Source organism: Chrysemys picta, chromosome 1, assembly GCF_011386835.1.
Source record: "Chrysemys picta bellii isolate R12L10 chromosome 1, ASM1138683v2, whole genome shotgun sequence".
Taxonomy (NCBI): domain Eukaryota; kingdom Metazoa; phylum Chordata; order Testudines; family Emydidae; genus Chrysemys; species Chrysemys picta.
The window spans coordinates 241,856,466-241,872,358 of record NC_088791.1 but is presented as its reverse complement, the minus strand read 5'-3'; the positions used below and the strand labels follow the sequence as shown (position 1 = coordinate 241,872,358).

At 43.7% G+C, this 15,893-nt stretch overlaps 2 protein-coding genes across 2 annotated transcripts in view; one reads left to right on the top strand and one right to left on the bottom strand.

Annotated features, from left to right (window-relative positions):
* Positions 1–15,893, bottom strand: part of LOC101950447 (vertebrate ancient opsin-like) — a 135,430-nt gene that overhangs the window by 25,192 nt on the left and 94,345 nt on the right. Inside the window, exon 4 of the mRNA XM_005306967.4 lies at positions 3,006–3,239. Coding sequence (XP_005307024.1) covers positions 3,006–3,239 — 234 coding nt within the window. The remainder of the gene's footprint in view (positions 1–3,005; positions 3,240–15,893) is intronic.
* Positions 11,183–13,722, top strand: LOC135980789 (uncharacterized). Its single transcript, XM_065580952.1, has 2 exons — positions 11,183–12,158; positions 13,153–13,722. The coding sequence occupies exons 1-2, from the start codon at positions 11,582–11,584 to the stop codon at positions 13,626–13,628; spliced, it is 1,053 nt and encodes a 350-aa protein (XP_065437024.1). The 5' UTR covers positions 11,183–11,581; the 3' UTR covers positions 13,629–13,722.

The following is a 15,893-nucleotide window of genomic DNA, read 5'->3' as shown; positions in this document are numbered from 1 at the left end:
CCTATCAAGAACTTATTTTAAATAAGCAATTATGACTCTGGATACACACAAAGGAAGTCTCTCTCTTTCTGGTTCAGGGGATCAGAATTTAATTTAGAGTAACCTGTCTTACTTTATTCAACTACATTGGCCTACCATTTTCTTGCATTACTTGAGTCATAGTATATGTGAACTCAGCACTTCTTGACTGGTTTTCTTCTAAAAATTTTAGTCCCATTAGCTTTCTGAATTGGTGGCAATGTATGAATATGTTTGACAGTATATCTGAATCAGTACACATTTCTATATTTCAGCTCATTCTGAAATGTATTACAAGTCAGTGCAGATAGGTGCACAAACACCCATTTATGCCTGGCTGAGCTTTTGAAAATGTTGGCTTCTCCCAAGGATGCAGTTTGTGGAAGAACCATAATTTTATCACTGATGATATGTTATTTGTGTGCAGATGATATCAAAACATATCCCCTTTGTCAAATCTTACTGCAGTAATCTCAGTACTCACTGATTGAAACTAAAGACCTAATCATTCAGAACCCTTTCAGAATAAATACAGATAAGACACGGGCTGCTTCTAAGGAGTACTCATGAGCTTTTTTGAGGCATACGGGGGAAGAGAAGGAAGTTGCTGTTTTGCGTCCATCTTAGCACCTTCCAGTAGGAGTAATTTGTCCTCAAAGAGGACTTCAGAGGTAAAATCCTGGTCTTATTGAAATCAATGGGAGTTTTGTCATTGACTTCAATTGGGCCCTAGTATTGGCCTGGAATCTTAACACAACCTCAACCCTTGATGCAAGAAGCATATTAGTTCCAGTCAAACTTCCTTTTCCTGTTTGGAAACATGGGCCTACATGAACCACAGTGAAGCAGCTAAGCGCTCTGAGGTAGTTTGATAGGAAAAGCAATGTTAGTATATCTTTGTTTATTACAATCTCATTTTTCCATATCTAAGCTGAACATAATGCTGCCGGTCATAATTATTAATAGTAGATTCCAGCGGATATATAATAAAGAATTCAGAGCCACTATTTGCTTTGTTATAGTATAAATAAAAATGTTGATAATATATTGAACTGGGGGTGAAATTCTATAGTAATGTTAACAGTTATAGTATCAAAAAAGACATCTTTATAAATCACAATGAACTTTTAGAATTCATAATTTCAATGTATGTTTAGAATTTACAACAATGGATTCACAATTTTCAACATCAAGAAACATCCACAGATTTTCTCTAGTGCAAATTTAGCATCTAAGGATGTGACTAGAAAGCACCTGCTGGAGGATCTCATTCATCCCCTTGGGTTTCTACAGTCCTGTTCTCTACACAAAAAATATGTGGGTCTTTTATCCAGGCTATTTTTGAACATCTCTACAGTTGGTGACTCAACAAGCTCCCTCAGCATATTGCATGCTAGATGTTATTTTTAATGTCTTTCTTTTAATTAACAGTTCTGTTTTTCCAAAATAACTAGCACTAACTATTTAAGTTCTACACCAACTCATTAATTTCAACAGAGAGTCCTGTGGCACCTTTAAGACTAACAGATGTATTGGAGCATAAGCTTTCGTGGGTGAATACCCTCTTTGTCAGATGCATGTGGGTATTCACCCATGCAAGCTTATGCTCCAATACATCTGTTATTCTTAAAGGTGCCATAGGACTCTCTGTTGCTTTTTACAGATCCAGACTAACACGGCTACCCCTCTGATACTTGTCATTAATTTCAAACATTTGGGGCAAGATCTTCAGCTGGTGAAAATCTGTGAATGCACTTCAATGGAACTGTGCCGATTTATACTAGCGGAGCACTTGGCCTGTTACGAGCCAAACTCTATCCTGATACATTAACATCCAGCTATCTCTGTATTTGAAGGAGAAGAGTGTAGCATTTGGCTCTCGAACTTGCAATTGTAATGGCAATTTGTTTTCAAGGGTCATTGTCAAGGCTGATAAATAATAAATATTTCTTCAGCCTTCTTTTCTTGTATATTTTTATCCAGGTCATGCATTTTAAAAACCCTTCCCCCCGCAAAAAACCCCCAAATGGTTCAAGTGCTCTTTTTGGTAAATATATGCCAACATACCCCACTTACACAGGGAACTCTGCAACTTACAAATTAACATGCAGTATGTGTGAAAAAGAGATAAAGCAATTTCAGTAAGCAAACATATTTCCAGGGTGGTATTACATTGGTCTCAAACTTTTCTATACTGGGATCCTGTTGACGTTGCTTCTCATTTAGCTAGAACACCCCTTTTACTTAGCAATATAGGAAGGGTAGGGTGGTGATGACCGCACACTGGTGTACTGTGTGTACTGTGAACAGAGTACAGTATCCCTAAGGACAATGTATGTCTCAACAGTGTCTACCCTATCTCTTCCAACTGAAGAACCGATCTCTCAGACTGTGATGCAATTCCGCTTACATTCTTACTCAGTCCTGTCCAGCTTCTGTAGGGATTTCAACCAATCAGACCCAATTAAAAAAGACACTTTAGACATCATGTGTATCATGCACATCTTTTCCCACAAGGCAGTAAATTGGCACCACCACAGTGATGCGGCTGTTTGAGTAAAAGGGCTAGTGGAGTACTTCATTTACTAAAGCACCCAAAACCTCTTGACTGTTTTATTCTGTTTGTTACTCTGGCTGTGAGGTGCTGAAATAATACTACTTTGCACCTTTAATATAATGACTACTTTACAGAGCTGGATATGGGTTATCCCCATTTGAAGATGGGGAATAAGAGGGTAGCTGTGAGACTCTCACTCTGTCAGATATGCAGAGGATGTTGGGATGGGGAGAGAACAATGATAATCATATAAGATCAATTGGAAGACAATCAGTACAAATATTAGGCATTAATTTAAATGAGTCCAAACTATTTTAAGCTCTGAGGTCAACAGGGCATGAGGTTTCCTTTTGGTTTTGATCATGTAGTAACAGATGAGCCATTTAAAAAGACCGTGTAGTGAATAGGTAATGACAGCAATGTTCCTTACCTGCTTGTTCATAAGTATGTAGATAATTGGATTGAATACAGTACTGCTCTTTGCCAGGATGGAAGGTATGACATATGCTACTGGAGAAACTGCACCTGGACTACCAAATGTTGCAAGCAATGCTATAACTCCATAAGGCATCCAGCATATTAGATAACAGATTATTGTAGTAATCACCATGAAGAGAACATGGTATTCCCTTTTACGGGCAGCATTCTTCCGGATTTTTCCAACCTAGTGAAAGGTAAACAATAATATTGAATTATGAAGAAGCTAGAACAGTCGTTTTATCGCTCAAACAGCTTATAAATCTCAGACTACAATTCAAAGTATCACATTCTGACTGACAAAAATAACTATAGAAGCAAACTGAGGGCGTGATCCAAAACTGATTGACGTCAATGGGAGTCTTGCCATTGACTCCTCCGGACTTTGGAGGAAGCGCTGAGTGCATAATGCTATCTGTCAATACAAACCAGAATTCCACTAGAGTTTTAAGAAAAGGCAGAAAGATGACAAAGTCATCACTTATTTTTTCTTGTCTCCTAAAACATCCCCAGGTGTTTTATAAAAGATGTACAATAATTTAACTCAGTTTTTTCCAGTATACAGGACTTGTTTGAAATGGAATAACTTCATGATATTTACATAGGACCATTAAAAGTTTATCTGGTTGAGATATCAAAATGAACAAAACATTATTAGCACATGTCCTGAGAGTATAACAAACTTTCTCTTACTGGACTGTTTCGACTATATCCATACCCCTGATGGCCTTGATAATATTAGTGAGTGCACAGAAAACACCCCCTTAGGCAGAAACCTCACTAGATACTGAAGAGGAATAGACTGTGTTTTGTGAATATGTTCCCTTTTTTTGTTTGTTTCTCCAAGTGCCCCCTACACATGGAATATTCTTCCTGATCATCTATGCCACTGAACCTCCTTGCTCCTCCATCCCCCCTACTTACAGGGCAACTTTTCCCACAATATTTTAAACAATGATCCTCTCATTAATAAAATAAAAGTGTAATTCTAAAAGACACTCTCTTTAAGGCCTCTTAACCATTGCAGAGAGGGATGGAGGGACCTTGGTGAAAATGAGTCAGACCCAAAGGATCAAGAAACAAAAGGGCAGCTCACATTAATAGAAATTGTTAAACACTTCAAACAAAAAACAGATAAGAGTTTGAAGTGAACTGATTTTGGACAGATTCTGTTGTAGACTGCAGAAATGCACATAATGAAGGCTCTGTTTCAGGGAAAAAACATGTACGTGAAATCATTAGAGCCAAAGGTGGAAACTGTTGACAATTTGAGAGGTATAGTATCTTCCATTGCAATCTGCAGCACTTAAGCCATGAAAATTCTAATGGCATTTGTATGCTCAACCCTCTATATACTAAGTTGAGAGAGAGAATGTATGTATGTATACACCCCTGACTGCGAGTTATCAACAAATATTATTATTTACTGTGATTAATGTGAAGTTATATGGAAGGCAGAGTAATATGATGTGATGTCAGTCTTTTTGGTGTAGTGTTTGTCTGGTACCACAGTAGCAAAACAAATACATTTTACTCTAGCGTGTGTACATAAAGCAAACACCCTACTGCACTACACAGAAGGATTTTGCCAAATTTCCCAGGGCTCTCTAATACCAATTCTCTCTGTAAGTAGCAATAAAGAATCTGTCTTTTCTGAAAATGTAGGGAGAAAAACATTTAGTAGGAACAAAGCTGCTTATATATACATTTTATCCTATGAGACATATTAATAGATGAAAGGTCCAATCATGCATTGCTTGCTCTTATAAAACTCCCACTGGCTGTAATGGAAATTTTGTCTGATTACAGAGTGCAGGTCCAGCTCCTCTGGGAGCTCGAATAATATTAGGGACTTAATATTAATAGAGGCAGGCAAAGTCCCCAGCTCAGCCAAGTTAATCAGAGTTAAAGGTTATCAGTGAAGGCAGGGGCCTCCAGTCAGCACATTTGTGCTCCCTATTTTAGATAATGGCCCTGCCCTAAAGAGTTTATGAAGAAGGGAGGCCATGTAAAAGCAAAGTGCTCGTGCTGTGATGTTTGGCACACAGCTAGCTAGTTCCATGGGTTTTATGGGTTTATTTTTACCAGTGTTGCCAATTCCTGTGATTTTATTGTGAGTCTCACAATATTTGATGTTTTAGTTAAAGCCCCAGCTCCTGGAAACAAGGGATTATGTGAGCATCTCAACAGTCATTTAAAAAAGGAAATTTCTAGCCCTCATGGTTGCAGAGAAAAGCTTGAAAATGTGACCCAAGTGCACCCTAAAGGCTCAAAAGCCAGAAGGCAAATAAAAAAATTGCCAAATGTATATTTTTAAAATCTCATGATTTTTAAGGGGCCTGACCCATGATATTTTTATGTTTGGAGTTGGCAATACTGTTATGTGTTTATGTGATCATGCAAGTTAGGTAAACTCTCTCCTGATTTTTTTATATCATGCTCTTCCCTACCCTCCTTCCCAATAATAATCCCTAGCTATTATATAGCACTTTTCATCCGTCGATCTCAAAGCAGTTTACAAAGGAGGTCAGCAGCATTAGCCCCATTTTCAGATGGAGAAACTGAGGCTCAGAGGGGGAATGTGACTTGCCCAAGGTCATCCAGCAGGTTAGTGGCAGAGCTGGGAATTAAACCCAGGTCTACTGCGTCCCACTCCAGTGCTCTATTGGCTAGTCCTGTCCATATGCCCCATTCCTTGTCAATCAATCTTCTTTCTCTTCCTGCTTCAGCTCCCTGTCCCCATCACAAACCTTGACCTCACATTTACATTCTAGAGCAGGGGTAGGCAACCTATGGCACACGTGCCAAAGGCAGCACATGAGCTGATTTTCAGTGGCACTCACACTGCCTGGGTCCTGGCCACCGGTCCTGGGGGCTCTGCATTTTAATTTAATTTTAAATGACGCTTCTTAAACATGTTAAAAACCTTATTTACTTTACATACAACAATAGTTTAGTTATATAGTATAGATGTATAGAAAGAGACCTTCTAAAAACGTTCAAAGTATTACTAGCATGCGGAACCTTAAATTAAAGTGAATAAATGAAGACTTGGCACCCCACTTCTGAAAGGTTGCCGACCCCTGGTCTAGAGTCAGTACTATTTCATTAAAATCAACCAATCAATCACATACAACCAGTTAATCCTCACTTTAGAATTTGAAAGCTCCCAGACCCAGGGTTAGGGCTTAGGGTACTGGCCTCACCTACTGTACCTCCTTGCCATTTCTCAAAGAAGCTCAAGTCCAGCCACTGCTGCTTTTAGTGGTGGTAGACGGAGAGGGCAGGGATTTTGAGTCGGTCTGCTGCATTCTAGGATATCTTTAGCAAACCAAGATGTGCCAGAGGATATCAGGAAGTGCTGGAATGTTTAAAAGGGTAGCTAAAATGTAATTATGTTCTGCAGGAGTGTTCAACCTACAGCCCACAGGCTACGCACAGTCCACCAGAGCATTTCATAAAGCCCACAGCCTGCTTCAACACAATATACTAGCAGGCCATTCATTAGCGTTTTGTCATCATGTTTACATCATTTTAGTTTACACAAATAAACTTTAATAGCTTTAATAGCTTTGACAGGATAACGCCTTGTAGATGGGGGGAAGCTGAAGATGTGGTATATCTTGACTTTAATAAGACTTTTGATACTGTCTTGCATGACCATCATAAACAAAGTAGGGAAATGCAATCTAGATGGAGCTACTATAAGGCGGGTGCATAACTTGTTGGAAAACTGTTTCTGGAGAGTAATTATCAGTGGTTCACAGTCAAGCTGGAAGGGCATAACAAGTGGGGTCCTGCAGGGATCAGTTTGGGGTCTGGTTCTGTTCAATATCTTCATCAATTATTTAGATAATGTCATAAAGAGTACACGTATAAAGTTTGCAGATGATAAGCTGGGAGAGGTTGCAAGTACTTTGGAGGACAGGATTAAAATTCAAAATGGTCTGTACAAACTGGAGAAATGGTCTGAAGTAAACAGGATGAAATTCAATAAGGATAAATACGAAGTACTCCACTTCGGAAGGAACAATCAGTTGCACACATACAAAATAGGAAATACTGCTTAAGAAGGAGTACTGCAGAAAGGGATCTGGGGGGCATAGTGGACCACAAGCTAAATATGAGTCAACAGTGTAACGTTGTTGCAAAAAAAGCGAACACCATTCTGGGATGTATTAGCTGGAGTGTTGTAAGCAAGACACGAGAAGTGATGGAAGAGGTAATCTGTCTCAATGTAGCTATCAAGCCTGATAACATGGTAACTGGTACTTTATAAATATCAAGATATACAGAATGGCTTCGAGTTTACTGTAGGTAGATTACCATGGGAAACCTGGTAAAAAGGGGGATTTAACTTCAAATGACTGTGTTCAAAACAAATGCTAATACCAAAGATATGTAAGATCCCTCTAGAAATCAGGAATCAAACAAAAACTTCTGCTTTATCAATGGCCTGTTATTCTCCTATGCGATCTGATTCAACACAGCACTTAAGCACATGCTTAGATCCCACTGATTTAAATGGGATTGCTTTGGCTGAATTGGAGTCATAATGCGCATGTTAAAATCAGCAGAAAATACCAAATGAATAAGTCATGGCATCATAAAAAGGGTGATTTACTCTTATTTATTTTAATATCATTGTTATGATTACAAGGTCAAGTCGAGATCGAGGATATTTTATTAACCTAACTCTGGCATTATTGGAATCTTGGGTATTGAAGCTGGAATAGTTATTGAGCCTAATATTAATGTTTCAGCCTAAAATGCAAATACAATGATAGACCCAAATTAAGGGCCATGTACAGCCCTTGACCCATAGATTTTATTCCCATTAATATCAATTAAGCTCTCTTGTGGACTTAGGGAAGTCTATGTTCCTCTACCATTAATCATTTTAGCTGAGAGGATTCTCTTACCATAGTAGCTAAATGTTTCTTAATAGTATTCTGACTTGGTAAACACATTCTCATGCATTAAGTCAACCGGTTATTGCTCCATCATATACTGCTGGTAGGATTTATTTCCCAGGACCAGATTTGCACACAGCATAGAAGTCCTAAAATAGTTAAATTCATTCATTTTTTCTCCCATGTCTTTGACAAAATCCAGCGAGTACAGATATTTTGGTTTCCATAATACAGCCTGGTTTTAGAAAGGGAAACTTATTGCCTTCTTTTGTTGCCTCAGATTTATGCCTCATCCACTTCTTGTTCCAGCAAACTAATGCTAATGGGTACATATCACACTGAATGCAAACCTATCTATGGGTTTGCACTGAAATTCATTCAGTTTGTTGGAAAACAATTTAAGCTCTTTCATTTTCAGGATCAGCAAAACTATATGATACTGATCTCTCAGAGAGCTTAATCTTCACCTGTGCACTAAACCACCTTTCTACTTGCTGATCCTGGCTGTCCAGGAATAAAATCACCCCTGGAATGACATTCACGTACTTCATAGCTTTAGACTTTTAGAACTTCCCTGCACCCAGCAGCCACAGCTAACCTCCCCACCCACCAGAACCAACTCATAAGGTGGTTGGGGTTTCAGTGGAGCAAAGCACGTAGATACCTTCCCTAGAGGGGAGTCATGACCATTGTGGCCTGTGCATTCTGGCACTTCATCCCTGACCTTCCCTCATGCCTCCACTGGGACTCGTCGGAACCATCCCCAGGAAATAATTCAATCTATAAATCCATTCAGTCCTGAGTGTGAGGTGTGACAGCAACGAATTAGAAGCAGGTGGTAAGAGCTTTTGATTGTTACCAATTTAGGTCAGACTAGAGTTGATGATCTCAAAGTGAAAGACCTAGTATCTTATTAAGAATTTCCTAAACCATCCAGTCCACAGAAAATACGGAATCTTAAGAAGAAGGGACTGGGTGTGTTCCCACCCAAAATTTTATAGAAAATTGTTTCTACTGATCACTGCTGGTAGAAAAATAATTTGAATGTAAATAACCTTGGACGTAACATTTGAGAATTAATATGCCTGCAGGTTTTTCTGGCAAACTGTTGTATTCTGAATATCAAACACACCTCACAGCCTTTTCAGTCTCCATTTTCCACATCTTATTTTCTTCACATATATGATTTTTTCAGACAGATGAATGATGTGGAAGTGCTGCTGTAAATGTCAGCTAATGCTCCCTTGCCCTGGTTTGCACCAAACATACTCCACTACCACTAAAGGATATAAAAATAACATTTCAGAGATGTGAATATTGCCATAAACAATACATCTGGTTATGAAATTAGACAAAAATGCTGTAGGGACTTCATCTTTAGCATGATCCTTCTTGACCTTAGAAAGAGGTTTTTTTCCCTTATTACCCCCCAGACTTTCACACTTCATTGTCTGACTTTCTCTTTTTCCATCTACTTGACACTGTTTCCTTTAGCTTCTTCAGTTCATCAGTCCCCTGGAGAAAGAATATTTTCAATGGGCCAGATTATGATTGGCCTGGCCCACACATGAAGCACATGAGCTTCTCCCAGCTTTGTCACCCCATGAAAGGACCAGATGCCCAAGGAGCCCCTGTTGGGTGGGGCAGAGGTCCTTGATTTGTAACTGTGTGTCTGAAGGGTTGTTCTCCAGAAGGCAGTACTTTAGACTGCCGGAACACATCAGGGAGCTGCAGACAACAGGCTTTAGTTACTGTGTTTTGCTATAATTAAATAACAATAATTAAATTGTAGTACTGCCAAACCCAAGTGTTCAAACTCTCTGAGCCAGGCCTCCCCAAAAATCATGAAATTTTAACAATTATATTACAATTTGCCTCCTGGTGTTGAAACCTTTAGGTTTCATCTTTTTGACTTTTCTCTGCAACAACGAAAGATAGAAATGTATGGGTTGGTTGGGGTTTTTTTTAAATGAAAGCTGAGATGCTCAGGTAATCACATGATTCCAGTAGCTGGAGCTTTAAAAAAACACCAAGTATTAGACCTGTGATAAAACTGAGAGTTGGCATGGGTGTAATTAAATATAATCTCTGTGCCTTAATGCAGAGTAAACTACACCTGTGAGCAGGGACTGCTTGCCATCTCTTATCTCTCTAGAGAAAATTACCTGAAAGGCATAAGTGGGATGGAGGTGGGACTAGTTCCTCCCCCATAATACTAGCCTGCAGAGCAGAGCCAACATCCCAATGCCAACAAGTTGCACCATTCCAATGGATGGCGCTGAATGCACATTCCTGAGGCACACCAGGAACTCTAGGAGAGATTGTGTCTCCTGAAGCAGTTTCTCCTGGTGCTCTCTCAGCTGTGCACCATTCTTTGCTTGCAGCAGTGTGTATCTTGCACAAACTATATCTAATAGCTGGATTTATTTTTTAAATAAAAAATGAAAAGCAGAGTAATTTGTAAAAAGAAAAAGGGATATCTGCTATCCTTCCTGCACCTGGAATTGGCAGCAAGAAGGCCCGAGTTCAAAATCTAGGGGTTCATCTTAAAAATACAACACAGAACCATCTCAAACACCCATCCAGTAATCTAGGAAAACTCACCACCAGCCCTGGGTGCCTCAAAGAGGCAATACAAACTCTGAGTGTGTTCAACAAAAGAGAACTTTTAATAAAAGTTGAAAGGGAACCAGACATTAATTTGGGAAACTACCACAACCACACCCACACAAAAGCATGTGTCCATGAGCAAACCAGACCCCACAGTACACAGGGACAGTGTCCCTTGCCTCAGTTTCCCAGTCCAATGAATGAATGTGCCTTTAGCACATCACTCCCCCCTCCCTCCACTGCACCCCATTCTCAGTTGGTTGTCCTTGATCCAGAATTCAGAGGTTCACCTCCTACCCCTTGGCAGGGGAGCACTGAGCAATGTCTCAGCTGCTGCCTCTGTCACTGGCTCACAGAGAGAACAGAAAGGGGACGTGGGTGCAGCGAGCTCTGTAACTGTGACTTATTGGTGGCAGCGTGTGGGGGCTCATGACAGTGGCAAATTTCCAGTAAGTGGCAACGGCAATAAAAACAAGTATTGCAGAAGGAACAAGCAAGAGAAAATTGTGTGATCTTTTTGGGGAGAGTGGGAAAAGGCAGACAAGGAACATGACCTATGAACAGCTCAGGAATGAGGAGCTAGTGGAGTTGTTCTGGGGAACCAGACTAAGGCCTGGTCTACACTAGGCGTTTATGTCGAAGTTAGCGCCGTTAAATCGAATTAACCCTGCACCCGTCCACACTGCGATGCTATTTAGTTCGACATAGAGGTCTCTTTAATTCGACTTCTGTACTCCTCCCCGACGAGGGGAGTAGCGCTAAATTCGACATGGCCATGTCGAATTAGGCTAGGTGTGGATGGAAATCGACGCTAATAGCTCCGGGAGCTATCCCACAGTGCACCACTCTGTTGACGCTCTGGACAGCAGTGCGAGCTCGGATGCTCTGACCAGCCACACAGGAAAAGCCCCGGGAAAATTTGAATTTGAATTCCTTTTCCTGTCTGGCCAGTTTGAATCTCATTTCCTGTCTGGACATCGTGGCGAGCACAGCAGCACTGGCAACGATGCAGAGCTCTCCAGCAGTGATGGCCGTGCAGTCTGGGAATAGAAAGAGAGCCCCAGCATGGACTGATCGTGAAGTCTTGGATCTCATCGCTGTGTGGGGCGATGAGTCCGTGCTTTCCGAGCTGCGATCCAAAAGAAGGAATGCAAAGATCTACGAGAAGATCTCTAAAGACATGGCAGAGAGAGGATACAGCCGGGATGCAACGCAGTGCCGCGTGAAAATCAAGGAGCTGAGACAAGGCTACCAGAAGACCAAAGAGGCAAACGGACGCTCCGGATCCCATCCCCAGACATCCCGTTTCTACGAGGCACTGCATTCCATCCTCGGTGCTGCCGCCACCACTACCCCACCAGTGACCGTGGACTCTGAGGATGGGATACTGTCCACGGCCGGTTCCTCAGACATGTTAGGGGACGGGGAAGATGAGGAAGGAGATGAGGAGGGCGAGGCAGTTGGCAGCTCTCACAACGCTGATTTCCCCGACAGCCAGGATCTCTTCATCACCCTTACAGAGATCCCCTACGAAGCGTCCTCAGCCATTACCCCGGACACAGAATCTGGTGAAGGATCAGCCAGTAAGTGTTGTAAACATCTAAACATTTATTTTTAACAAAACAGGAATATTAACAATTAAAAGAATGGGTTGTTCATGATTAGTGTGCCCTAGGCGCTTAACGGTTTAGTAAGGGGCAGTGCAAGTTTTGAAAAGAAATCTAGCAATGTCCGGTTTTCAGTGATTGTCCTGCACAAGCCGCTCTACTGTGTATTCCCTGCTACTGCAGCTACAGTAAAATGCGGTCTATATGTGCGGGGATAGAGCAGTAATCCTCCTGGGACATCTCGATGAAGCTCTCCTGGAGGTAACTTGAAAGCCGTTGCATGAGGTTCTTGGGGAGAGCGGCCTTATTGGGTCCTCCGAAGTACGACACGTTGCCGCGCCACGAGATTATCAGGTACTCGGGGATCATTGCTCTGCACAGCAGGGCGGCATACGGCCCTGGTCTTTGGAGGCTTTCCCGGAGCATTCTCTCTTTGTCGCTCTCGGAGATCCTCATCAGGGTGATGTCGGCCATGGTGACCTGCTTTTAATTAGGTAGGGGAATGTTAGTGTTGGGACTGCTTTCCCGTTCCTTTACAGAACTGTCACCGCTGGTTTGCAGCCACGCGGTGGAGGCGGGAGAGGGGCAGCCGAAAGGGATCATTCCCGGGGACAGCCGCGAGGGGGTGGGACAGGGGCAGAGTTCCCGCTTGCCGGATTGCTGGCAGCAGGGACTGACATTGATTTAAATGTGAAATGAGGCCAGTGGTAATATAAAATTTTTAAACTGCCACAAGTGTACGGCTTACCATGTCTGCCTGCAACAGAAATTCCGTTGTGCTGCCTCGCTTCTCAAATGTGCTGTTCAAGACCCCAGGCACTGAATGCGAAGGCCGAGAATTCGACCTTGTGCTGAGTGCGCATGTGAAAGGTGCTGTGCATGGTCTTGTTCACAGAGAAAGACTATGTTCTTTGTTCACAACTACATTTATCTTTCAGAGGAATTCACTCCCTTTTTCCCATTTCCACAGCCCCGTCTGCGACTGTCTCACAACCTAGCCTGGAATCACACTCCCAGAGGCTAGCGCGGATTAGGCGTAGGAAGAAGAGGACACGGGAGGACATGTTCTCTGAGCTTATGGCCTCTTCCCAAGCCCAGGCAGCACAGCAGACCCAGTGGCGGGAGAACTTGACCCGAATGCACCAAGCCAACATGGATCGGGAGGAGAGGTGGCGGCAGGAAGACCAGCAGGCGACTCAAACGCTGCTTGGACTACTGAGGGAGCAAACGGACACGCTCCGGCGCCTTGTGGATGTTCTGCAGGAACGGAGGCAGGAGGACAGAGCCCCGCTGCAGTCCATCTCTAACCGCCCTCCCCCGCCACCAAGTCCCATACCCACCTCACCCAAAGTGCAAAGAAGGAGAGGCGGCAGAGTCCCTGCTAACTCTCACTCCACCCCTGCAGAGAGCTCTAGTAGCAGAAGGCTCTCATTTCCCAACATTTGAAAAGTTCTTTCCTTCCCGCCTGACACAAGCCCACGTCCAAGTTTCACCTCCCAATGCCATGTGTAGTTGATAATAAAAAATTCGTTTCTGTTAACTACTGTTTCAATCATGTTCTTTTGGAGGAGGAGGGGAAAGGGGGTTGGAAATTGGACAGGACAGTCTCCTTTGGCAGGGTACATAGTCGGGGGCAGGCACAGCAGCAGGGCACATACACAGTGCAGTGATGCAGTGACTAGTTGCCCCGGTTAGTCTGGGAGGTTGTTTTGATGTAATGTTGGGGGGGGTGGGTTGCTCTGTGACTTTGTGGCGGGGGAGGGCAGTTACAGATCTTAAGCGCCGGTCCTTAGACAGGATCACAGAGCCACACAGCATGGGATCTGTAACCGTCCTCCCCCTGCCACAAAGTCAAATAGACCTCCCATACACACAGTCCCGATCAGGAGGGTTGACAGGCTCCGTTGAAACAAGCATCCCACCGCAGCGGAGCCTGTCAATCCTTGAGTTTAGAAGCTGCATTCGCATCACAACACTAGACCCGCCCCGCACCACAGTCTGCGTCCCAGTTTTAAAAAATTCCCGCTAAAACAGTATTAAAGAAAACGGTGTGCTTTAACAAAGTAGAACTATTTTTATTTCGACACGTGTGTTGGAGGGGGGGTGAAGGGGGTATGTAACTGGATAGGATAGTCAACATTACCTGGGTAAAGAAACGGGGGCAGGTTTAGCTTCTCAGTACACAAACTATAAAATCACAGGTTACCCTGCTCACTCAGGAACTTTGCTTTCAAAGCCTCCCGGATGCACAGCGCTTCCCGCTGGTCTCTTCTAATCGCCCGGCTGTCTGGCTGTGAGTAATCACCAGCCAGGCTATTTTCCTCAACCTCCCACCCCGCCATAAAGGTCTCCCCCTTGCTCTCACAGAGATTGTGGAGCACACAGCAAGCTGCTATAACAATGGGGATATTGGTTTCGCTGAGATCACAGCGAGTCAGTAAGCTTCTCCATCTCCCCTTGAGACGGCCAAAAGCACACTCCACCACCATTCTGCACTTGCTCAGCCGGTAGTTGAAGAGTTCTTTTTCAGTGTCCAGGGCGCCAGTATAGGGCTTCATGAGCCAGGGCATTAGCGGGTAGGCTGGGTCCCCGAGGATGACTATAGGCATCTCCACATCCCCAACAGTTATTTTGTGGTCCGGGAAGTAAATACCTTGTTGCAGCCGTCTAAACAGACCAGAGTTCCTGAAAACACGAGCGTCATGAACCTTGCCCGGCCATCCCACGTAGATGTTGGTAAAACGTCCCCTGTGGTCCACCAGTGCTTGCAGCACCATGGAAAAGTATCCCTTTCGGTTAATGTACTGGGTGGCCTGGTGGTCCGGTGCCAGGATAGGGATGTGAGTTCCATCTATGGCCCCACCGCAGTTTGGGAATCCCATCGCTGCGAAGCCATCTATGATCGCCTCCACGTTTCCCAGGGTCACTACCTTTGGCAGCAGTACATCAACGATTGCCTTCGCTACTTGCATCACAACAACCCCCACGGTAGATTTGCCCACCCCAAACTGGTTCGCGACTGACCGGTAGCTGTCTGGCGTTGCAAGCTTCCACAGGGCTATGGCCACTCGCTTCTGTACACTCAGTGCAGCTCGCAACCGGGTGTCACTGCGCTTCAGGGCAGGGGACAGCAACTCACAAAGTTCCAGGAAAGTTCCCTTCCGCATGCGAAAGTTTCGCAGCCACTGGGATTCATCCCAGACCTGCAGCACTATGCGGTCCCACCACTCAGTGCTTGTCTCCCGTGCCCAGAATCGCCGTTCCACGGCATCAACATGACCCATTGCCACTGTGATGTCCTCGGCGCTGGGTCGCCTGCTTTCTGACAGGTCTGTGCTACTCTCAGACTTCAGGACATCACCGCGGTGCCGTAGCCTCCTTGCCTGACTTTTCTGCATCTGCCTCAGGGAAACCTTTATGATAAGCTGCGAGACGTTGAGAGCGGCCACAACTGCAGCGATGGTCGCAGCGGGCTCCATGCTCGGAGTACAGTGGCGTCCGCGCTGTCAATGACTGGAAAAGCGCGTGAACTGTTTTCCCGCCGGCGCTTTCAGGGAGGGAGGGCGGGAGTGATGGACGGATGACGACAGTTTCCCAAAAGCACCCTCGACTCATTTTGTTACCCAGAAGGCATTGCCGGCTACACCCAGAATTCCAATGGGCAGAGGGGACTGCGGGAACTGTGGGATAGCTGACCACAGTGCACCGCTT

Excerpts from the sequence above, each read along its gene's own strand:
- LOC135980789 (XM_065580952.1), top strand. The coding sequence starts at position 11,582 with ATGCAGAGCTCTCCAGCAGTGATGGCCGTGCAGTCTGGGAATAGAAAG. Across the intron at positions 12,159-13,152 it reads ATCTGGTGAAGGATCAGCCA|CCCCGTCTGCGACTGTCTCA; the intron begins GTAAGTGTTGTA and ends CCATTTCCACAG.